Genomic DNA, 24,737 nt, shown 5'->3' on the forward strand with positions numbered 1-24,737 from the left:
GAAAAAAAAAGTTAAATATGATCATGAGAATAGGCATACTTTAAACTACATCAAAAAATAAGTTGTCATCAACATAACCCGTGAGGTTTCCACTCACAATGCTCAACAGTAGGCGTTACCCAGCAAAGAAATTGACAATAGTACAAAAAAATATTTCATTGTAAAAGATGAACAAAAACCTGAACACGTACTTGTATAGTAATATATCATTTATGCATTCCAAGGTGAAGTACGGTTTCATACTTCAGCAGTAAAAAAACAAACAAGACTTTCAAACCCAGCACTGTACCCAGAAATGTTTGACCGCTTCAATTAGTCCGTGAACACGCTGGGAATGGATTAAAAAGCGTTACAGGGGCAGAGAAGAGGCCACAGGGCTTCTACTGGGCCGTGTGCCGCTATAACAAAGTTAGAAACCTTAACATACCAAAGTTTATAAAAGTTTGGTGTTGGTACATCTCTTAAATGCACAAATCATATGCTATGATGTTCCCATAGTTGCTATTTGTCTTGGATATGCAAAACGGCAAAGGTGGGTATTTACAAAATACAGCTGTTTAAGAAAGAAACGGTGAGCTGAAAATTAAAATATTGTTCAACAGACACGAGGAAGAGGTCAGGAGACGTACAGTAGGAGGTTTTTGTTTTTCCCCAGGGAATTTAATAAGCAACGATCATAACCAGATTAAAACGTTTGTAAAATGTCCATCCTGTTTTCTTAAAAATGGCTCCACAAAAGAAGCAAAGAGCAACAAACAAAGGCAAAAAAATAACATGTTTTTTTTTTTGTTTTTAGTAAGGCCTACATACAATGAGCTTCAAATCATGACTACAAGGTATTTAGAACCTTCTAGGATGTCAGTGGTTTGTGTGTGTACATGTGTGTTTTAAGAAAGGTCCACAATGTGTCCAGGAAAGCTTTAGAGTCAGAGGAGCGTGTACGCAGGGCTGGGGAGGTACGAGGAAGAGTCTGGCCCGATTCTCTACAGTCTGGATTTCATCGTCGCTGGTTTCCTCTTTACCTGAAAGATAACAAAGTTCAGAGTCAGAGCAGTCTCCTCCGATTACCTGGCTGTCACAGTGACCTAATTGTCTGTGGCTGGGTGCTTGAAGATTCAGTTTTAAAACATGGTGGATTTCCTTAAAAGTAGTTAACTTCTGTAGAATTGGGCTGCTTTTTCACACTTCACCCGTTTGGCGCAAAAGCTGTGGACCGAACCTTGGTGTGGACGAGTCTGGCGCCGTTCGTTTGGGATGTGAAGGCAAAACAAACCAACCGGCAGAAGGGTGATTTAAAAAAAAGCTACTAATAAATCCATCTGATGAACATCAAATTTGTTCAGAAAGCGATTTTATTGATCGGTATGAGGCCATGTATATAACCTATTCCTGCAAATCAACAAGTCAAATTGTATCTGACTCTGTGTACATTGTAAGTTCATTAAGAAGTGACAGCACACCCCGTCTGTCACTGCAGGAATAAGCCCTGAATCATCGAGCCCCGATGTTCGCAGCGGTCACCTGCGAGTGCCCTACCGGTTTATTTATAACGTGGGGTCAATCTGTTGTCCAATAATGCTTAGAATACGGTTTTCTCTTTTTGAGCTCTTTGTGACAAAATAACATAATATACACATCAAAAATATGAATTTCTGCCACCAGAATTAGCTTTCCCCTCGTGGGTCATGATGATGCAGGAAACTGCAAAACTGTCCAATCAACAACTTGTCTCTCTGTCTATATAACTTAATGTTTTTAAATTTTATTTTTTTTAAAGTCAGCTTGATCTGTCCGGGCCAAATAATTAACTACAGGTGTGAAAGCACCCTAAGATAAAGGAGACTTCACCAGCTCTGTAGCTATAGACTGCCTCTTTATAATTAACACATAACATGCATGGTTAGGTGACGGGAGCCTACCCCTGATCTAGACAGTCCTGTATAGGCCAGACATCCCTGGACTAAACCAACTCACTGCCAGCACACGGTGGGGCTCTCCCTGCCTTCCAGAAGGAACTCTCCTCCCTGCAGGTTTGGTATCTCCCTGGATATCTGTGTCTGACCAGACTGTCCGGCTGCTCTGCCCCTGTGTGAGGGGGCCTCTCTCTGCGTCCTTCCTGCCACAGAGAGGGCCCTCTGGGCTGGACTCCAGCTCTATCTCGGTGTCTCCCTCGCTGCCCAGGAGAAGGGCCCCTGTCCCTACAGCTCTCCCTGTCTCCTCTCCAGGCTCCCACTTTCTCGCTTTCTCATTCTCACTGCTCACATACCTGAAGAGGAAAAAAAAGTAAATTTCCTATCTCGTCATTTATCTGCCAAAGCTACGACAAGCTAAGCCGCTCAGGTTAATTCCATTTTAAGCCACTTTCTGTCGCACGGTTCCTCTTTCCTCATCTCCTTTCTCCACTCTCACCTCTGCAAGTCAATCTGTCTTTTCGTCCCTTCGTCGTTCTGCTGCTGCTGTTTCGACATCTTGATGTTGATGGACTCTGCTGACGGGTTGGAGTTGGGGTTGGCCGCCCTCTTCCTGCCCCTCCCCGCTCCGCCTCCGGTTGGCGCCGGCGTTCCCTCTTTTTCGGCAGGAGCGGGTGTGGCAGGTGCGGCGGGTGCGGCAGGTGCGGTAGATTTGGGCGGGCGGCCACGCCGCTTGACGGGAGACGCCTCCGTCTCGTCGTCGGGGGTCACGTTCTGACTTGGCTCCTCCTGAGAGAGACGGCGGGGACAGCTCGGTCAAGATAACGGCGCCTAATGCTGTAGTGGGCTTCCAGCAGACATACGGTTGTGAGCTTACCTTACTCCCCTCTTCGTTCTTGATGACCGGGTTCTCGTTGTTTTCCTGCGCTCGGCTCTCTGATGACTCAGTGGCGACGTTGCTGTTACTACAAGACACGTTTAAAAAGTTGAGTAAAGCATTTTTCTAAGTGCGTGTGTAAGTGTATGTTGCGTCTGTACCTGTTCTTGTTGATAGCCGAGGGGCTCAGTAGGGAGGAGTTGGTGCTGGTGTTACTGGCTGTGTCTGATCCTGTGGTGGTCTTGTTGAAGATCCTCCTCCCTGGTACCGTCAGAGGCTTGTTCACAGCTCCCAACACTGGGGTTGGTTTAGGCTGAGTAAAGAACGGGCGGAGTTAATGGTATTAGACTGGTGAGCATTTGATAGTTTATTTCTTTTTACACATGACAATCATCGTGGATCCATCTCTATATATCATATCTCTCTCGGCTCACCTTTGCTAATACGTGTATCTTTGCCCTTCACTCTTTAAATTCATTCTACAAGGGCTGATGACTAAAGCATTTTACTACCGAGAATACAAATATTAAAATACACGTTTCTGAACTTGCAATAACTTTTTCCCCTTCCAAAATAATAAACGCAAAAGTGTTTACATATTTATGTATTCTGCACCTCTGCACTGTGTTGAGCATTATTCACTTTTATGTGGAATACTGAGTGTTGATGACAGCGTTTACCTTTCCAGAGAGCAGCATTTGTCTCATCTCTGTCGACAGATACTCTTTATCATTCTTGAAGTCCTGTAAAAATAAATCACGGCAGAAAACTTTGATTAGTATTGAACTTCTACGGCACAAAAGTCATGACTTTGTCATTAATCTGAAACGAGTGTGCATATTCAGTAGATAGAAGTTATTCTTAAAGTTTCTCTATACGTCATTCAGAGCATTAATATAGCCATATAGTCCATAATCCTGGCCATTGATCAGTAAGTAGGGTTAATCAACGTCAAAGCTTATATGATGTTGATTAATCACCCTGAGTTCACTTAAAAAGTTGAAACCAGCCAAGTGTGAAAACATGTCCTCTTGTGCACAGAGCACAACTAACCATGTAGTGGTGAAAAGAGCTACAGACAGAATGGACATCTGAAGCGTGATGCATCATTCACAACATAAACAAAACACCACGAAGTAAGTGGTCATCGGCCTGCAGCCCACTTGTCTGTGCGTTTAATAATTTGCTATAATGCATGTAAGCTGTTGCGTGTATGTAACCAGCTATAAGCATAGTTGTCAGTTATACATTTGTTTCTCTGTGGCATCCATGAATGTTGCATTACTGCCATCAGATATTTAGATACAATCACTCTGCATGTATTTGTGCATTGTGTTTGAAGAGTTATGTGACTTGACATTTGTTTCGTGAATATTTGTCAGACTACCGACGGCCGCCACTCTGCACTGTAATCACACGGCGGTAACAACTGATAACATGTGTCGGGACAGCGTCTTCACGGTTAGCCTTTGGATAAACACTGTTAGCACGATCGCCATGTGGAGGCAATAGCGATGCTCTGAACTTTGTATTGAGCAGCTTTCAGAAGAGTGTGAAAAAAATATGTATCCTCACTGAAAATTTCAAAGAGGAGAGGAAAAGGGTGTCTGATAAGTGTTTAGATTTTCCAATCCAAGAAGCATAAATACATCATTGTGTGTGTGTGTGTGTGTTTATTGCCTTGTCCTGTACGATGAAGAACTTCGAGGGTAGGACGGGGTCTTTGGGAAAGTCCAGGTGACACGCAGTGCTCTTGTTGGCGATAACGAAGAGAGCGACATCACAGACAATATACAGCTTCTGTAACCAAGACAACATGAGACACAGTTAGGAGTGTTTGATTGTTGGGCGACTCCTCACAGAGTTCTAAAATATTCGGTTTTGCTTCTCGCCTATCAACACAGTCTGCCTTTCCATGAACATAAATGTCCCGTAATGATCCGACGGACACTGGCTTGTTTTTCTAAAGACAATTACTCCCAAACCCTCATGTTTATGAAGAAATTAAAACATTTTGTTTCAAGAGATGCTAGCGAGATAACACGCTTGTTGGATGAATTGTATTGATTTCTTTTTTTTCTTTTAATTTTGAACATTTTAGAGCTGTGTGTGATTGGTTCTGCTGCTTTTGTCGTCGTTGGGTAAGCGTGTAAACGTGCGTGTGCATACCTCGTTGGCTTTTGCATCATCAGGACACTGTGCATCCTTGGTCTGTTTGATGTTCTCTACCATCTTCCTTAGAAAAGCATGACTGTTGTTCTCATTCTTAGTCATCAGCACTTCCAGCATGAACCACAGACACCTACACACAGAAGCACAACAAACATCACCACTGATATCTACTTAGCATTAGAAGTCTATGAAATGTGAAAAAATAGACTTATTCTCAGCTGTATTCAGAGATAGTTTTCACCAGCACTCACTCTTTAATGTCTTTGAGCTGGTCATATTCATGTGGTTTTGTGAAGTCTGGGTCGTGGGCCAGCAAGTGGATCATATAGGGAACGACATACTCAGGAAGGAGGCAGACCAGTTTTTCTGTGGGAAGAGAAAGAATAACAAATGTTCACGTCTGTGACAGGGTTTCCATCTATAGTCTATTTTACAGCACTTTTTTCAACATTCAAAAAGAAAATTACCTTAGTGGAAATGTCTGAAAAATTCTAAATATTGCAAGAAAAGTCTGTGTTTTGATAAAAACAAGTGTAATAATGAACAGACTTAATAAATGGCAGAAAATAAAACCTATCCGCACCACAAAACATTGCATATTTTCTTGAAATACTGTTGAACTTTGCGCTAAATATGAATGTAACGTGGCTTATGTGACCTTTGTACTGCTGTTTGATAAAGCACACAGTAAAAGACGTCAAAGCTATGTCCAAAAAGACAACAGCAGCAGTGTGTAATCACAGAGCACATGGAAAAACATCCACCGGTTGACCACTGACCCTGAGCGAGTGGGTTTTGTTTGATGAACTCCCTTCGTACGGAGATGTTTTTGAGGAGGCATTGTCGGGCGTGCGCGCGGCGCTCCTTCACCGGGTCCTTGGCGCACAGGGCAAAGACGGCGAGGTACTCCAGGGGCAGCATCAGTTTGACGAGAGCCAGGTGCAACTTCTGAGCGAAGATCTGACGAACCTGGTAGCACTCGTCCTGTACGTCGGAGGCAACAAACTCAATTCACACAACTCGATCACACAAGAAACTAGAGTACAGTAGGAATGATTGTGTAGATTGCCCTTTTCACACAGACAGTCTGACTTGTCATTGTGGGGGAAAAGTACTTATGATAAGAATGTGTCCATTCTAAAACCAGGACGAAGCAAATCAATGGAATCAATAATCTGATAATTTATACCCGTGCTTCTCCAACTGTCACATGCCAAAATGCCTTCTGTTAAAAAGGCCTATAAAAAAGTGGTGTAAATGCAGAGACTGACGTTGATAACGAGGCCGCAGAGCTGAAACTGTTCGGGTGTGATGATGTCATGGTAACAGGGCTCCTGGGCCAACTTCATGATGGCTCCACCTGCGGCCAGCCTCAGACGGGACATGTCGGACTTGCTGTGAGGAGGAAGACATAACAAAAGTGGAAGAATGTTAGCAAAGACAAATCTATTTAATTTACCTCTGAATCTGTAATAATTGATTCCCCCCCCGCTACATCTGAATCCCTCCAACAGCTCTACTGTGACATTCGAGCCCCCAGTCACCTGATCTTCTTCTGCTCTGTGAGGTCGCCCTCGCTGACCAGCATGGCCGACAGCAGGCGCAGAGTGGAGTTCGCCGACTTTGATTGGTTGTTCTTCATTCCTAGTAACCAGCGCACTAGCAGCTTGATGGCCTGCACCTGTGGGAACAAGAGGAGCACGGCTAATGAGGCAAAGTGAGGTCCCGGAATCTTTCAAACATATCTTTAGTAAAAATGCTAAATCGAATTTGACAAGAAATGAAATGCCACAGAGGTGTTTGCCTCTTACCTTAGCTAGGACTTCAGGTGAAACTTCCTCATCCGAGGTCCACAGCTTCCCATTCTTGTTTCCCACCGACTGGAGACATAAAGGCACATCAGTCACACTCTTTCCTACACTGGGTTTGTTCTTGCTGAACAGGGTTCTGTGACATTGTTGCAAAACTATGTGTAAAAAGTGACCAACTGTTTGAGTACACGGCTTCATATCCACGCACCCGGTCGTTCATGAGCAAGTCCTTGACAATGAAGTTGGCCACTATGGACTTCATTGGCGAAGCAAACTGATCTGGGGCCAGCATGGATATGTGGCCCAGGGACACGAGGGGAGTGATGAGCTGCTCTGGGACGTCTGCGTTCAGACTACGTGACAGAGGCTGGAGGTGAAGGGACAAAAAAAAAGATAGAAAAAGGACAAACGGGAGACATGAAAATGATAAACAATTAAAGTTAAAATGAACAAAACTAAACTATTGTTTATTTGTAATACAACGTGCATCCCTGCAAATCAGAAAATTTGAAAAATGGTCCCCTACCTCAAAAATCTGTGCCAGCTGCACTTCCTTGTTGTTAAAGATGGCGTGGATGCAGTGGACGGCCTGCTTGGCCTGGTGAGGCGTTCCCCGCTTGGCTTTCTGATGCAGGACGGGAATCAGAGTCCTGATGGACCGGACAGACATCAGGAAGACTTACTCAATGCAGATTATTTCTGTCATTCTCGCCAGATGCAGAGCAGTGTGGCTAACGGTGTGTGGATAATAAAAGTGTGGACCCTTCGCCGGTGGATTCCTAAAGCAACGGACTACTGTCCAATAACAATGTTGACCGTTTTAAATATGAAGGCATTTCTCTCTTACGATCTTATCTGTTGTAGCTCTGTCTCGATCTTCTGCCCCGTGTTTCTGAATATCTGGATGGCTGCCTCCGCCACTTTCTCGTCCTCCATCTTCAAACACTGCAGCAGAGACTCGTAGGTTTCTGCTGAGTGGAACGCTGTGGGGTGCGTGAACGATAATACCTAGAAGGAGAGTAGAAATTATTTACTTTATTACATTTACTTGTTGCAAAAATTAACAAACCGTAACAGTATTTTCACGTTAAAGCCCCTGTTTTACTTCTAATGACTAGGGGTGTAACTGTTCACAAAATTCACGGTTGGGTTCAGTACGATACAGTGGAGCCACGGTTCGGTACGTTTCGGTACAGTAGAAAACTATAAATGCCAGAGTAATGTACTTTATTTTAAAATATATTTAGTCATTACAACTAACATCGTAAAGTTATTCTTTGACTTTGAACAATGATGGAACTATACCTGAGTGACCCATCTTCTGGGGTGTCTTCTTAGCAACACATCAGCATAAAAAACAAAAACTGCTCCTTAATGTTATGTAGTTTTGTTACTTACATCTTGCTTACATCTTGTATTGTTACTTACATCTTGCAAAAGAGATTTTTAATTGGTTAACTGGTTAAATAAAGGTTTATATAAATTTTAAAAAAAATTTAAAAAAATAAAATAAAAAAAATAAAATTAAAAACGTATTCGGTTCGTCATGCGTACCGAACCGTGAGCCTCGTATCGAACGGTTCAATACGAATACGCGTACCGTTAGACCCCTACTAATGACCAATTTGACAAAGTTTCGTATTTTACAGTACGTCCATGCTATGTACCTTGAGGAGCTCCAGGCCAGAGCGGATGGCTGTATCAGGGGTAACGCCCTCCTCATCGTCATCAGCTGTGCCCTCGATGGACTTGTTCAGCAGCTTCACCAGAGCACTAAGAGAAAATGAATAATCCATTCAAATGATCTAAATGTGATTAACATGACACACTGACGCACCTTTGGATATCTGAAGACAACACAATAGCAAGAATTAAACCGGCAGAAATTGTTCCAATGCCTAACAAAATAAAAAATACACATTTTTCCTCTTACCTCTAGTGCCACACACACACACACACACACACACACACACACACACACACACACACACACACACACACACACACACACACACACACACACACACACACACACACACACACACACACACACACACGATTGTTTTGGTGAGAGTTGCCTAGGTGTGGCGATATCAGCCGTAGAGGTGTCTGCCTTCTCTCCAATATTATGGGACTATTAAAAATAAATACATTTGAAAACAGGATTGTCTATTTCCAGAAATCCCGACCCAGTTATTTAAGATAAGTGTAATGTGGGAAAATGCTCACAACAAGGCCTGTGGGTAAGCACTAGAAAGCAGTTCAGTATGTGCGTTTCTCTCTCTTATGGTGCTTTTCCATGAAGCAGAAGGGGTTAAGCCCGTTCCCTGCCTGAGGCCTGCGAGTACATCTCACCACCACTAGGTGTCTCAGTGAATGAGAAAAGCCTGTTCATGGTGTTACACAATGACAGAGAGTACATGGAGCTCATCACTGAGATAGGAAGTGCTGGTCTGCATCTTTTTGTGCACAGTACAAAAAAGAGACACTTAAATCTGATTAACAGGATTTAAAAACCTCTTTCAATTTGAATCTAAATGTCGACTAATATTGAAAAAGTTCCCATATTTTTGGTCTGTTGTGGAATTTAAAAACATGACCCAAGTGCAGCACTTGATCTGGTGAACATATCAGGACATTATTCTGACCTGATGGCCTCAGAGTCGATGTGGACGGGGGCGATGCGCTCCAGCAGGAACTTTACCATCTCCAGGAATGGGTTGGTGGGCTGTTTGGGGAACGTCAACTTCCGGGTGATCTCCCTCTGCACACAGAACACCGTTAATATCGGCATGCACATTTGCGCCCAGGTTTGTATTACTAAATCTTAGACAACCTTTCTAAATGTACCTTTTTAACCCTGAATGTGTGCTCGTATTCCATCTACTGTTGATCTGGAGGTCTTTAATAATAATAATAATAATAATAATAATGTGATGATAACCGATTCACATTATGAGGTAGAAACACTATCGAAGCAGCATGGTTTGCTTTGTTATGATAAACCAGGGATCAAGTATTGATTAATGCTGTGCTTGGAGAAGCTTTCCTTTTTATAGCATGAAATTTCCTTTTTCCATTCATTTTTAAGTGGTTGCACCTTGAAAATGTAGAGAAGAAATTAACCATTTTAAGTAACTACCACCGTGTCACAATGAACAAAAAACAGTCTTCAGGGATATGAAGCTACCTCGAGTGATTTGTGACTGCTACAGCAGAACCATGGACTCAAACACAAACTTACAGCACTGAGCCGTTTCTTTTTAAATGAAGAGAAAACGAGACTACTGTCTGTGGGTGAGTGAATGAGTGTATGTGCCAAATGGAGTATTCCTCTCACCACACAGATCTCTGCCTGTTTGCAGGAGCATGTCGGGCTGATGAGCATATCCAGCTGGACTCGGAGCTTCTCGTCTTCGCCCAGAACCTGGTTGAACTTCTTCATGAAGTCCTGGGCCTTTCCAGCGTCTGGCAGATTCTCTGCGAACAAAAAGACAAGTTAAAATCGCGACGTCTGTCACGTTAAGCGGAATTGACAGTGACCATCTGGAAGATATGACAAGATCGTGCGGATTGAAAGCGTACTGTGCACATTTGTGTGGTTTCCAACTTACTGGCGATACTCATCAGCTTCCCAAACATAGCCGAGTTATTGAGCTCGGACTACCGGGGGGAAAGAGAGAGAAATGTCTTAGATATGTTTTGCAACAAAAGACACAGGGGAGATGGTCAGTTCTGTACGTAAATGTGTTTTAACACACCACTGGCAGCTTGTGGAGGTCAAGCAGCTCTTTGACAAGGCTTCTGAGCATGTTCTGACACTTCCACATCTCATTCAGGGCCCTGGAAACAAAGAATGCACCAAGAGAGGAGAAACGGGTGAGATGTGACAGAAGCACAGGGGAGCGATCAATGTGCAGTCCTTGTGATAAGTACATGTTGTACGATCAGTGTTTGTAGATGCTGGTTTGCTTGACATGGTGCAGTTTTGTATTTTTTTTCTAAAGAAGTGCGTTTATAGCATGCAGGTCAGTATTCATGTCTTGGAGATATTGCAGGTTTTACTGACTTGACAGCGTTTGTGTCCAGGCAGGCATACAGGTAGTACAGACACTTCATCTTCTCCTCCGTGTCAAGACTGTGAGGGACCATGTACTGAGCGAAGATCTTCTCCACTAATAACCTGAGGAGAGAAGGGGAGAGGTTTTCCATGAATTGTGTGAAAACAAGAAGAATGGAAAGGAAAATAAATTCACTGCACTAATAAACTTGAACACAGTACTCCAGATGTGAACTTGTATCATTCTTAATGTTTAGGCAGCTTCTCGAGGCAAACTCCACTTCGGTCAGACATGTCAAACTCAAGGCCCGCGGGCCGCCAAACCCGGCACGCCACGTCATTTTATGTGGCCCGCGAAAAAACGGTCCGTCTTCTGTGCTATGAGGCAGTGTCAGTGATGAAGGAATAAAATTTACGTCGGCATTGTGACACCAAACACGGAGCTAAATTTAGCCTCCAAGAAAAACATAAAATTGTCCAAGAATTAAAAGGCAGACTGCAATCGCAGCAGAATATATTTACAAAAGTCACAGCCCAGTGCATGCTTAAAGGTATGTGGGCAGGTAAGCTCTGACCAGATACAGACTTTTACAAATGTCAGTTTGTGAAGAAACGCCATCGCAGACAGAGTTCAGGAACTATCAGGCAATCTAACAACACAGCTAGCCGAAGAGACGAGCTGGTACTTGTATTTTTCATTAGCTGTTGATGAAAGCACAGACAACACGGATACAGCGCATCTATCCATGTTTACAAGAGGCTGAAGGCAGACTTTACATACTATACAGTCTTACAGTTACAACCGGCCCTTTGAGGGAAACCATGATGCCGATCTGGCCCAAGTGAAAATGAGTTTGACACCTTTGACTTAGGTAATGTCGCCACGGTTTGAAACGTTCTTACATTAAACTACATGTCAGTGTGTATAAGCTCACTTGTCGTCAATGCTGTTCTGATAGTAGATGTGCAGCAGTTTGTCTTTGATCCAGCTGATCTTCAGGGCGGTGTCCTTCCCGGCCTCGTGGTGCAGACAGTACTTCTTAAAAAGCTGAGCGAGGCCCATCATGGCCTCTTTACGCACACGCCACTATAGAGGGAGGGAAAACAGATCAGGGAGAAAAGGTTTAAATGCAGATGAGGAAAGTCAATTTTACAGTATGAAAAAAAAACAATTCAGTCATAAGCAAACACAAACTTTGACAATGTGGGTGAGATGTCTCCAAAGTCCATGACTGCTGATAAACAGACTGAATGAACACAATACTTTAGCTGCTATGAAAATTTTAAGGACAGAAAGAGCTTTACATTTGACAGCCAAATCGATGTATCCACCTGCTTCTACCCAAAATGCCATTTGATTCCGACACGCCTATGACAACATCTGCACCACTCGAGAGCGCACATTAGTCTCACCCTCTTGTCTAAGGTCCTCTCTCGTACGAAGCCCAACAGCTGGTCATTGACCAAGTTGAGGTCCTTCTTCCCGGCGTTGATGATGGTGACGATGACATCGTGGCGGATGGCTTCCTCTGGGTCGTGCGAACGCACCTTCAAATACTCTAAATAAGGAGAAAGACACGTTAATACATGTTTGTGTCAGAGTGTAACGTGATGAAAATGACTGAATTGCGAGAGGAGAGAGAAGATTGTTGAGTCGGGAAACACAAACACACCTGTCAGGTCTCTGGCCAGGTCTGGGTGGTTCATGAGGCAGTGGCTGGCAAACTTTACACACTCTAGCCTGACGGGAACATGGATGTCATTGAACCTGGAGAAAAAAACACCAGCTATGAGTAATGAAATCACCGGAATTATGCATCATACTTTAAAAGAGCAGGTGAGCCAGCTGGTGACTGACTGAGGAAATAGACTCCAGTGGGAGAACCAAAGCTTGAAAAATATAACAAGGGGTTCAGTTTAAAGCATCACTGTGTGTGTGTGTGTGTGTGTGTGTGTGTGTGTGTGTGGTGTTGACATAACTCACCGTCCTAAGAAGCACTGCCACAGCGGTCTGTTCTGTGAGGCCAGCTCTGAGTCTTTGGCCCCAAACAACTTAGCTAGCAACCGAACAACAGCCAGACGCTCCTCGCCATCATTGCTCTGCAAACAGGAGAACACGCGTAAACAAATGCAAGTTGCCCGTTTTGGGCTCTTTTTCAAACTACCGGTAATATTTATTTTACTCTTGTCTGGCTCACTGTCCTAATGCAAACAATACAGTGAGACAAACTGTCAACCAATCAGGGAAGGACAGGTCATGACGGCTAAGAACCAATCAAGAAGCGAACGTGGGTGAACGAGTCATCGTTTTTTCTAAGGTATACAAACGAAAACTGCTTCAGCAGCGTTTTTGAACGTCTCAGTTTTAGGGGCTCCATAACACCAGGGGTAGTGTGGACGCTAGGCATCGACGGAGCAAAAGGTATGCTCATTTAAAACAACGTAGTAGTGTGGATGGGGCCTCTATGTGTAGGCATGTTTATTGTCAGTTGGCATTGTCTAGAGTCTCAGCTAAAGGATGGAGGGCTGCTATGTGTTCTGCGTCATCTGGGTAAAAACTGTTTTACCAAACTAACACACATGACGATGGGCATTATGTTACACTCTTCAAGGAACGAATACATCCGTGACGCAAGGTGAGATGTGTGCTTGTCCTTCTGACTTGTGTGTGTGTGTTCATTGTGTTAACCTTGAGTTTGAATTCCAGCTGTGGCATGACAGAGGTAAGCAGCATAGGGTCGATGGCAAACAGTTCCTGGATGAGGTCAAAGACGTGCTCCGACAGGTCGCTGACCGATGACTTGCCCATCACTAAGACCTGATTGAAGAACTGAGGAAGGGAAAAACAATAAATATTGAATTAAAAAAATATGTTCTGCAGATACAGACAGCAATTTACGTACACAGTCTGAGGAGGAGGGAGAAAAGCATTCATCCGTTAAGCGAGTCTGCTGCTCACGTTTGCGATGCACGTCTCGATGGTCTGGACGGTCCTCTTCAGCAGAGTCTTGGCAAGATCGTACGCTTGCTTGTTCAGATTCTGTTCCGAGGAAAGTTGAACACCGATTAGTTGAACTGACTGTAAACATCTCACTCAAACACTCACTGATAGAGCGCGTCAGGCTTGTCCAATATGTCAGCTGACATCTGGGTTATCTGGGTTGAGATAAATGTCTTTAATAATCATAGTTTAGAGTCCTCTTGTGGTGAGCACAGCACAGAATAGTTGTATTATTACAGTTTAACCAGTGTGTTTGAGCTGCAAATGGAATTCATATAATCTGATTTTAATCCAGATATTTGTCTGTTTTTCACTTATTTAAAAATCGAAATAAATATCCAGATTCTATTTTTTGAAAAGAATTTAATAAAAAAATACAAATGGCAACACAGTCACATAATTATATCTAGAGATCTCTCTGAATCATACACAATCAATACAAATAAATGCCATAACTAGCAAATAGATTTGAATGCGTTTGTGTGCGTCCCACCTTGTGTGCGGGGATGAGGTTAATGAGGATGGTATCCAGCAGCTCCTGTGTGACTCCGTCGCCCTCCATGATGATGGAGCTCATCAGGTCTATCATGTGCATCTGCACCTTCTGATTATGGCTGTTACTGTGGACGAAGAGATGAACATGGAAGAAAAGTTGAAACCACAATAAACAAATGAGTGAATGGGTGATTACTCATTGTAACCCCCTCTACATCTGGGAATAAAATGGTTCCAAGTGATCACTGGGAATATATCCATCAGTCTGCAGGTTTCAAGGTAAACAACACATGTTAGAAAGGGAGTAATGATGAGTTTATCTAGATGTGTGACAGTGAATAACAAAAAGGTCTGATAAACAGTGATATTAAGAATCATATAGCGAAACAAATATATGTGAAGGGCCTTACTTGATGACAGAGAAGAGTGTTTTGAAAAGCTGGATGAAGATCTCGTTGCAGTCCTCCAGTTCAAAGCATATGTTGTACGACTTCACCCACGCCAGGTTCTAGAGAAACACATATAGACACATTAGTCCTTCGTCAGCAGTTTGCTCAATTATCCTGTGAACCGCAGTTAACAAAACACACAAGTTTAGTGGTTTCTACATCAGCGCCTTACCTCCAGCAGGTAGAAGTATCTGTTGAACTGAGGGCTCTTAGTGTCTTCCAGTCCCTTGAGCTGTCTGGTGATGAACAGGAAAATGTCCTGGAGACGAGACGGGAAAACACTTGACAATGCGTTTGAGTTCATTGTTTTTTTCATGTTAGTTTTGGTGAGTGCTCAAAAAAAGAAATTAAGTTTCCCGGCAAGCTCTCAAAAACACCAGATCGGATGAGAAACGGCGGCGGCAGCCCATCATCCAACGCCAGCAGGAGGCCTGGCATACAATTTAACCTCAGAGCAAACTATATTATTTGTTCTATATTTGCATGAAAAATGCTCCAAAAAGGAACCAACAGCACAAACTCAATTAATTCGTACGAGCTGAGGTCACCAAGCAGACAGAGAGCTGCTTTGATGGCATCCATGTGTCACACAAAGCAGCCATGCTCTTAATTATACGCAAAAAAATGTCATGTTGCATTACTCGCGGGAGTTTACTTGCGGGATAATTTGTGTTTATTCGCACACAAAATAAACTGATTTAACTGCAATAAACGGACAAAAAGGGATACCGAAATACCTACGCAATGACGCCGATTTGTAATTCATGTTTTGTTAGTTTTCTCCGCAAGACGACAAGCAAATCACTTTTAAAATACTTGTTTTCTCAATGGAGCTCGGGTCGATCGGTGCTATTCTGTTCTAACATTGTAGCAGCAATAAGACCAGTTAACACATTTTTCATGGAATTACCAAAACATGAGCTTGAATGAGTTGAACACTAATGACTTAAGGGAGGCAGTTAGGACTTTCCCAGACATATTAAGTTAAGATTTATAACGTTATAGAATGGCCTTTTATTTTATTTCCCTAATCTTCATGTTCGTTAGTAACTGCATAAAATCTGCAGACAGCTGTCATTTCAACTGGTTGTAAACAGCAAAACTGAAAAGCTTGGATTGCTTTTGAAAACTACTCCCTTGAGGAGGGTACTTAGTCACTTGTGAGAGGATTTCATAGTTATCCAGGGTTAGTCCCTAACCTTGAGTTTGTCGTGGGAGGTGTAGGGGGCCTCAGGGGCATAGATCCTGAAGATGTCAGCCAGGCAGCAGGCCACCAGCAGCCTGACGTCTTTGTTGGGGTTCCTGAGGAAGAACTCTGAGGCGAGGTGGAGCGCCAGGCCGAGATACTGCTGCTTCTCCTCCTCAGAGTCTTGGTCCATGTCCATGTAGGTCTTCACCACCATCTGTGAGACAGAGCGACAGGAGAGGATGATGAGAGGGGAAACAGTTCTGCATTAACAAAATATAGGCTGCATCACAGCTCAGGTTCATGGTTCGCTGTAGTGCTTTGTGTAGTGTTATCGAGCGCAATATCATCCATGGAGTGAAGTATGTACACGACACAACATGCACGTAGCACACACAGTGGCAGCTACAGCACACAGTACAGCCACACATCATGAAGTTCTTCAGTGTCAGTGAAGAGGACAGATAGCTCACAATTAGTAACACCTGAAAGTCGTTATTGACGGAACAACCTTAAAAACAAGGTTTTGACAACAAGAAGATCTTGTAAGTTGGTGCAATTTTGAAGAAAATACGTTATTTTAGTCTACTATAAACATATGAATATAAATTTCAATTTCCCATTAAAGTAAAGGTACAAAGATGTTTGTGTATGCCGTCAATTATAGTTCTTAGAAAGAAAGAAAAACATGAGCAGGTCAGACTAAATCAGCAAACGCGGCCAATGTGGAAGTGCCTTAAACCTGCATTCTTTCTATTGACCATCAGGCGGCGACTCTGGTTGGTAAAAGAAGTCTGATTGTATCGAAGGCTTTGAGAAAATGACTCTACTTCTCTCTTGATTTATTACCTCAGTAAACATTGTAAACATGAGTTTATGGTCTCAATCTCTAGTTTCAAGTCTTCTTCAATACAGCATGATGTTCATTTAGTAAATTATGGTCCATTTAGAGTCAAATAGACCATAAAGTGGAGTATGCTTTCGGGCGGGGCTACTTTGTGATTGACAGGTCTCTACCGCTACCAGATTCGTATACGGCGTCTTTACATCAATCCTCCGTAGTCCAAACACGGTCACTTCCGCTAACTCAATGAAAAAAATCCAAGATGGCGACGGCCAGCTCAAAGCTTCAAAACGGTAGTCCACAAACCAATGAGTGACATAACGCTGACTACGTCCACTTCCTATACACAGTCTATGGTAGGGCTGGGCGGTATGACCAAAAATGCATACCACGGTATTTTGTAAGATTCTGGCGGTTTCACGGTATTTTATTTTCGCGTTAAAGCATTAATTAATTAACGCTGAAAAGATCCGGCCGTCCAACCGGCCAGCGAACAGCGGTTTGTGTGGCGTGTTTTCCGTTCCGTCACTTCCTGTTTCCTTCACCTACATTCCCCTGGGTCCTAAGCCCCTCCAAGTACAACTTCTTATCACCCTCTATGTACCAAAGTACATTTATAACAAATACCACATATTACGGTAATCAGCGTTGCATATGTTTCTCACCAAAATACCTTTTGTTGTTCAGTCTGTATTCATCCTGCATCGCTCTTTTCTGTTCTTTAATGAGCGTTACTTTAACCGGTATACCGCCCAGCCCTAGTCTATGGTCAGACTCTTTAAAAAAAAAAACAGGCCTCGGCCAAGGAAATTGCAATTGTTGCATTGCTACAAATAATGCTGGCTGTCATTAAATGCAAGTAATTAAGTAACTTTATTTATATAGCACTTTAGCACACAAAGCAATGCTAGCTTGAGATGTGATTTTAAGATGGTGGCCACAGCCGGTGTTCCATATCACATGATTCCCACTGGCCCATAAAGACTTTTCCCCATACACAATCATTAACAGTTGCAAAAAGGATATATACCCATGGTTTAAAGAGCACACGACAGGTTGTTTTTGACAGTGATGTACCAAGAGCAAGCAAGGAAGGAACTTCAAGGAAGTTGGGCACAAATTGTAAGTACTGACATGTAGAGAGGCTGAAGCAATTATCCAGTGCAGCATATAATCCGTCTCAGTTACAAGTCACTTGGCCTGTCAGAGCTGGTTCTGTAAACAGCTGCATTTAGTTTCATGTGAGGGTTGAGATGAGAGCAGTATTTGTGAGACAATAAAAAACGAAAAACAAAGAGCTAAATGAGCCCAAAGTAAAGCTTCAAAGCGCACGTGACCCTTTATCATTTTAAGAGTTCCTGAATTCAATGACGAGTTTGAGGTAATCAAACACCTAAGTACCTATAGGGACAATGAAACATAAAAAACAAATTCCCCTTGTTAGAGGTAGAAACTAACTTTAGAGAACTAAATCATCAAAATAAAAAAGGACTTAAACAGCATATCTCAGATCCTAAATACATTTATTCTTGTTTAAAATGTGCTTGTTGTGGTACAGGAAATAATATCCATTAATATCTTAATTAAGAAAGTATCTGGGTTAACCGTGAACACTACTGTCTCAAAGTTGAATCCACCAATCTTATGAGTTCTTATGGAGAGGCAGTAGGACACCATGCTATTAACTATCACTTCCTCCACAAGAGTGATAGAGTGAGCGCGTTGTATGAGAGAGGCGAAGCAGAGCAGATCACTATACAGTCAGGCAGGGTGGGGGATGGGCAAACAGCTCCAGCAGAGTACCGCACACACACACGCACAGGTCGTTCTGGCTGAAACAGTCACAACCCAGCCAGTGAAGGCTCTCTACAGAGACGAGTGTGTGGGCCGGTTGAGCTGTGGAGTATGCGTGCTCCTCGACACTTTCAATTTATTTGGACGGAATCTTTGCCTGTGAAAATGTATGGGACACATTTTGAAATGGCTGCTGTGCCGTTTCTGCTAAATGTTTAACTGAAACGGAGCCACAATTTGACCCCTTTAATTCATGCAAGCAGCTCTGATAACATCCAACAAACCGAAATCAGACAACCATTTCCTTCCCACAGGGAGTCAAAAACGTGCCTTGCGACGCCTTTCATGTCGTTGAAAACAGGTTTGACGGAGTGTTGACCCCTTCGTCTGTGTTCACACAGACATTAGCTCTTGATCAAAATAATGTAACAAATATGCAGGACTAGGTCTCCCATTAATGTCAACGTGCCCAGCACTGTGGAACCACATAGTGTAGTCTGGTCAACAAAGTAGTCTGGCTCAACTTTTGCTCAAATGCAGAGTGATGTCATCTATCAAAGCAGCTCGTTAGCAAATGAATAAATATGTGCAAGCACACATTCCTGGTACATCACTTCGGAAAATAAAAAGAGCAATTCTCCTGTTTACCCGGTGATCAACACCACAGCGGGTCAAATTGTTGTTGGGATAACTTCCCAGCATTTCTTCCTCACTGTGTGTCCGGCTGTGCAGAGTTTTGGTTCAATGTAGACCTTAAAACCCCCTGATCCGTTCCTCAAACGGGCTTTTATTGTATTTCATTGATTTACTGTTACCTAAAGCCACACACTCCAACAACACAGACTCTTCCTTTTTTTTGGGCTACAGCCATGTACCATTTTAAAACACTTCTCGTTTGCGCCTAGCGTCCACACTGCTCCGGAGTTTCAAAACCCCCAAAAACGAAGGGCTTTGAAAACGCTACCGATGGCATGTTAGTTTGAAAACTCTGGGAGTGACTCGGAGTGTGGACGAGGAAACCGACCAGGTGCCTTTAATAAACGATGAGGTAGACACCCGCGCTGCTCCTTGATTGGGTCTGAGCAGACAGGAAGTGTCTTTCCCTGATTCGTCACACCGCCGTAAGAAAAACAAACGGCCGTAATTATCAATCAACTACCAGGTTAATTCAACATGGATAGCAGATTACAAGCATTGTCAACCCTGTTTATACCAGCAGCTGTTGTGCAGTTAAATCCTGCATTTTATAATTCTACTACTGCCGACATGCGGAGGAAGCAGCTGTTATTGATCGTTTTCTTTTTAAAACAGAAACCTAGTAGTGTCGATGCAGCCTCAGGCTGAACACCTGATTTGGTTAAAAGCAACATACAATCACTATAATGTACAATGAAAGTCTAACATAATATGAAATGGAACAATTCATCTTTCCAGACAAGCCTTAGCATTAAAAGAATAGGAACTAGTATGGTGTCCGTTCCGAGCACTTGAGAGTCCAGAACAAGCTGATAGCTTGGCCCCTAGACTGCTGCTTGCAGCGTTGTCGAGACCAGCGGTATTGCTGCATGCACCCAGTTCCAGATATATGCGAAGGGCGGTCGTACATTCAGACAGACAGAGAATCCTTCCTTTCATGGTCATTCAGACCCCATATCTACACGTCCACCAGATGTGGTTGCAATACCAAAAAGTGTTAAGGAGATCACTTGAAGGGGCAGCTACAGCAAAACTGAATGGAACACAAAAATCTTGGTCCAGAGATGTTCTGTAGAACATTTGGTGGCGGTGAAGGATGCACCGATACAGATTCTGGTATCGGCCAAATTGCACCACATTCTACACTGCACCTCCCTTGTTCTCCGGCAATATACCCGCCTAGTGTGAAGTACATCGGATGAACGGTTCTTTAAATGTCTGAAGCACGTACATACCCACAGATTCCTAGCGTTCCAGTTTTGGGAAATATTTATTTGCTTTCTTGAGACAATGAGATCGATACCACTCTCATGTCTGTATGTTAAATATGAAGCTACAGTCAGTAACCAGTTGGCTTAGACCAAGACTGTAAACGGGCATAAACAGCCAGCCTGGCTCTGTCCAAAGGTTACAATAAACGTCTACCACGAGTTGTGGTAGATGTATAATGTAAGATTCATCTTGTTTCTTTAAATCATACAAAAACCAAAGAGGAATAATTGAAGTTGTGGTTTTACAGGAGTTACACGAGGCATTATTTCTGGGCCGAGTGCAGTCACTTCCAGGAGTCTCCACTGGTTGCCTGGCAACCTCATGGCGATGGCAAGCCTCCAAACGGCTGCCGTTTGTAGCTTCATATTTACATACAGGGCGGCATCCATCCTCTCGTCTAACTCTCAGCAAGAGCAAAGGGGTTTCTTAAACGCTGAACTATTCCCGAAGGAATGCTTTTCACCTCTGAGAAATAAATGTGGTTTGAAACATTAGTGTCTACCAACGAGGAGGATCAAGCAGATGTGTGACGATTCTTAATCCCTTCCTCCATTTCTGTACACAGTGCTTTACTTCTTCTTCTTGTTACATCAAACCAGTCAGTGCTGGTGGAAATACGTAGCCACTGGGTAGGCTTAGCTAAACTTTAGCATTAAATGAGTTGCATTTAGGGAGTAAATGACAGATTTACTCACTATACTTCTATCATGACCCAAAAGCAATTCAACACAACCAAATTCTGTATATTTAGTCATATATGGCTACGACTACATTAATACATGCTTTTATTTATGAAACATTTTAGAGGAACTTAGACCAATTATTGTTAAAAGGTGCATAAAGTTGAACACTTTTCAGCCCACACAGCTAATGTTCAGGTGCAAAAATCGCCATAGTTTCCCTACAGTGGTGAGAATCTTTGGGAATATTTTGGTGTCATGATTGGATTCTTTATTCAAGACTGATTCTCCATCGACTAAATAGAAAGGAGGGAGCTATTATCAGAATCTTACTCCAGTGAAATGTAGCATCCCAGTCAAACCGTAAGTTCAATAAAACAACTCCTTATAAACTTAATGCAGACAATCCAAGCACAAGGCCAACACATGTTAGGCCAGGGTGAGACAAATAAAATAAAGGATAGATTATAGAAAACAGACCGTAGAGACATACAGTATTCAATTTAAGATTATAATTACACAGAAAACAAAGCTGTGTAATATGTATTTTAACTGGGATATATATTCTGCAACATTCAAATTAAAAAAAATTAAAAAAAACTTATTTGCAGGTTGTGTTGCATAGCTACTGATTGGCAAAGCTCACCAGGAATGACTGTCTGCTTGCCCGGGGCTAGTTTAGCGCCACATCGGGCTAGTAAATCAACTCACTTCACCGATTGCATAATTGTAAAAAAAAGAAAAAGATTTGGAGCGGATCATGGAAGTAGCTAAGGAGAGAGCCATCTCGCTTCCTTCTCATCTCTGTTGAGAGTTGAACATGGGCAGCACCCTCTGTGCATGTTCAATTATCCAGGAAACAGGAGCTTAGTTGCATGGCATTAGAGGATGTGGGCGAAACTCCAGATTAATTTACTTAAAGATTAAAAACAACAATTAACTTTGTTATTTGGTAACCACTAACAATTTAGATAGGGGCAAATGAAAATAGACGTTGGACAACTAGGTATCTGTCTGGGAAAAAAAACCCACTTACGTTTAACCCGGTAGGAGTATTCATTTGTATGGGGACACTAAATGAGAACGGTGACCTGGTGCAATATGAACTCCCTCCTTTTAGTCCAAACTACAGAATGACTTCTTATGATAGTGGCTGACTGTAGATGTACGTGACTGAATAACAGGAATGTCAACCTTATAAAATAAACTGCCAACTGGCTAATTTCTCTGCTGGCAGTACAACACGAATATTAACGCTCTTCCATCAATTAGTGAAATGCACATGCAATTAGTGTCAGCCTTTCCAACTCTCAGCATTATACAGCAGAGGTTAAATTGATCTGTGAACAGATGTCTTGCACAGTCAACAACTTGCCATTCAGCAGCACAGTTGTCCTGCTTGCCAATGACAGGGGTTGTTGTGCTTTACAGTCTTAATGCTACTCTATAAACAGTTCTAGGATGTCAGGAAACCATTTCAGAATTACTGGAGTAAACAATCTAATGTGATTAAGAAGAGTCACAAGATCCCAGTAAACATAGGTGTCAACTTTGACTCTGCTGAAGGTTTTAAGTTTAAGGGACACGGACGGCTGTATATTAGGATGCAGTTTGAGATGGTTCAACACCCATATTTTAAGTTTCTACAATCAACATTTTCATAACAAATGTATCAAATGAAAACGTGAAAAAAATGTGACTATGTGAAAGGGGTTGCTCTTTGTGTTTACCTACAAATAATTATCTAAATCTGCGGCTCCTCTTACTGTACAGAGCATAGAAGCAAGGCTCGTTGTTTAGCTGCCGCAGCCTTACTACTGCAGTTAACGCTCACCGCTCTCATAGCATCGTTTTTGGCTGCAGTGGGCAGCATTGTTTAGTGAGGAAGCTCTGAAAACCCACAGTACACCACCTGCACAGCAACCGCTCACAGACACAGCTAGCAACTAAAAAAAATGAATGTTGGATTTCAATTCACCAGGCCAGAAACTCAACTCTGAATGAATGATACGGTTGTTCTGTCTGAAGATAAAATGAACTGCTAAACTTGGAGACCTCAATACTTCTGAAAAATAATATCACCTGTATCACGTCACACTCGAGTTAAAAACATCACAATACTCTGGTATTTCATGTCTATGAGTGTTGCTTGTTTACAGTCTGAGATCTCAACAAGCCAACCATGAGAGGAGGGCCTCTTGTGACCTAGTCAAACATACAGTGGTATACAAAGTTGTGAGGGTTGTGGCATTTTGCCAGGGGCTGAACGCTGATATATTACGATAGTGCTTCAGTCAGCGAGAAACCCCATCAACATACCTTCAAACGTTTGACCATTTCATCGTTGCTGATTTTGTCCGTAATCTCCTTCACTCCGGGAGGATAGGTGATCTTGCCGTCCCCCGCAGGTTTCTGCTGTTGCGGGAACTCCATGCTTGTTGATGTGGTTAGGGTCCACACGGTCTTCTACTGGCCTCTATGGGTCAGAAAACAAAAGTTCAACACAACCATGCTACCGCACTTACCAAAACCTCGTTTTAAGCACCATTGTCATTTGACAACGATCAATTGAATCCGCTAAAATTGACAACACCGTACCTGTTTATTTAACGATATTCTAGTCCAGACAACTTTTCAGACAGAAAGCAAACATTAAATCAGCAGTGTACATATTGTTAGCTTGCATGCTAAATTACCCCTGCTAAACACAAGCTCCATATTTTCCGCAAATGTCTCATCATACATGGTATCGCTAGATAAACAAGCTCAACTGTTTTTCCGGTAACCTTACAGCTATTTAAACAGCCAAGTTGTTGGAAAAACACTTAAAAACAGCACGAAAGCACCCGGCGTATGCCTACTGTCATACAGGTTATCAAATTAGCTAGCTAGCTAGTTGCAGTGCAAACATCATTGGCAAGCGGATAGCATTTTGCGGGAAGGAAGTAATGCTAGCAGCGAGCGGCTAATACACGTTAGCTGTGCTAGCTAACTGGTTAGCCTACTTTGCTATCTTATAGGCCGCAAACTACTGAGGTACCCATCACATCTCCAGCTATAGACAACCACAGAGGAAGTAAAGTATCCCATCATCTCTGCCTAAAATAGCCATGATCGTGGTCAGTTCCAGTGGTTTACAACAAATGCAACTACTTTGTGAAGTTTAAAAATCAAGCTAATTTACTTGTTACTATCTTTTTTCAACTTCGACGCATCGCTCCGTACTGCCGCTAGTTTACATGCGAAGGGCTGCTACCGTCGCCCTCCTCTCTCACCACCAACTTGCCCCCACAGATGATTTTTAACACCCTAACAAATGCAAAATGAATATATTTTCAAATATACAACTACGACTGAAACAGTATAATATTTGCCAAGCGTCTCCTCGTTTGTATTTACCTCTCAAGTGGGCCGTTTTAATTCATTAGTCTGACACAGGTTGGGTTTAGTTTTCGGCACAAAGCTCTCTGTCCGTTCAGCTCAGTCAGTG

At 42.7% G+C, this 24,737-nt stretch overlaps 1 protein-coding gene across 3 annotated transcripts; it reads right to left on the reverse strand.

The window, feature by feature from the left end:
• Positions 1–633: 633 nt before the first annotated feature.
• On the reverse strand, positions 634–24,737 carry pds5a (PDS5 cohesin associated factor A). Of its 3 annotated transcripts, none has more exons than XM_079278946.1 (33): positions 24,647–24,737; positions 23,567–23,723; positions 15,975–16,178; positions 14,948–15,034; positions 14,737–14,834; positions 14,325–14,451; positions 13,790–13,870; positions 13,520–13,660; positions 12,815–12,930; positions 12,504–12,598; positions 12,244–12,389; positions 11,766–11,917; positions 10,840–10,953; positions 10,532–10,613; positions 10,385–10,433; positions 10,111–10,250; positions 9,419–9,534; positions 8,438–8,543; positions 7,618–7,778; positions 7,297–7,420; positions 6,979–7,137; positions 6,771–6,839; positions 6,504–6,640; positions 6,231–6,354; positions 5,739–5,943; positions 5,211–5,325; positions 4,957–5,089; positions 4,468–4,587; positions 3,468–3,530; positions 2,949–3,100; positions 2,788–2,875; positions 2,410–2,699; positions 634–1,022 (listed from the first exon to the last, which is right to left on the reverse strand). In XM_079278946.1, the coding sequence occupies exons 2-33, from the start codon at positions 23,678–23,680 to the stop codon at positions 1,019–1,021; spliced, it is 3,912 nt and encodes a 1,303-aa protein (XP_079135072.1). In that variant the 5' UTR covers positions 23,681–23,723; positions 24,647–24,737; the 3' UTR covers positions 634–1,018. The 3 variants fall into 3 exon arrangements, with proteins under 3 accessions (XP_079135072.1, XP_079135073.1, XP_079135074.1); XM_079278947.1 differs by lacking the exon at positions 24,647–24,737 and adding an exon at positions 23,846–23,882; XM_079278948.1 differs by lacking the exon at positions 634–1,022 and adding an exon at positions 1,092–2,266.

The sequence above is a fragment of the Melanostigma gelatinosum genome (assembly GCF_949748355.1).
Source record: "Melanostigma gelatinosum genome assembly, chromosome: 11".
Classification (NCBI taxonomy): domain Eukaryota; kingdom Metazoa; phylum Chordata; class Actinopteri; order Perciformes; family Zoarcidae; genus Melanostigma; species Melanostigma gelatinosum.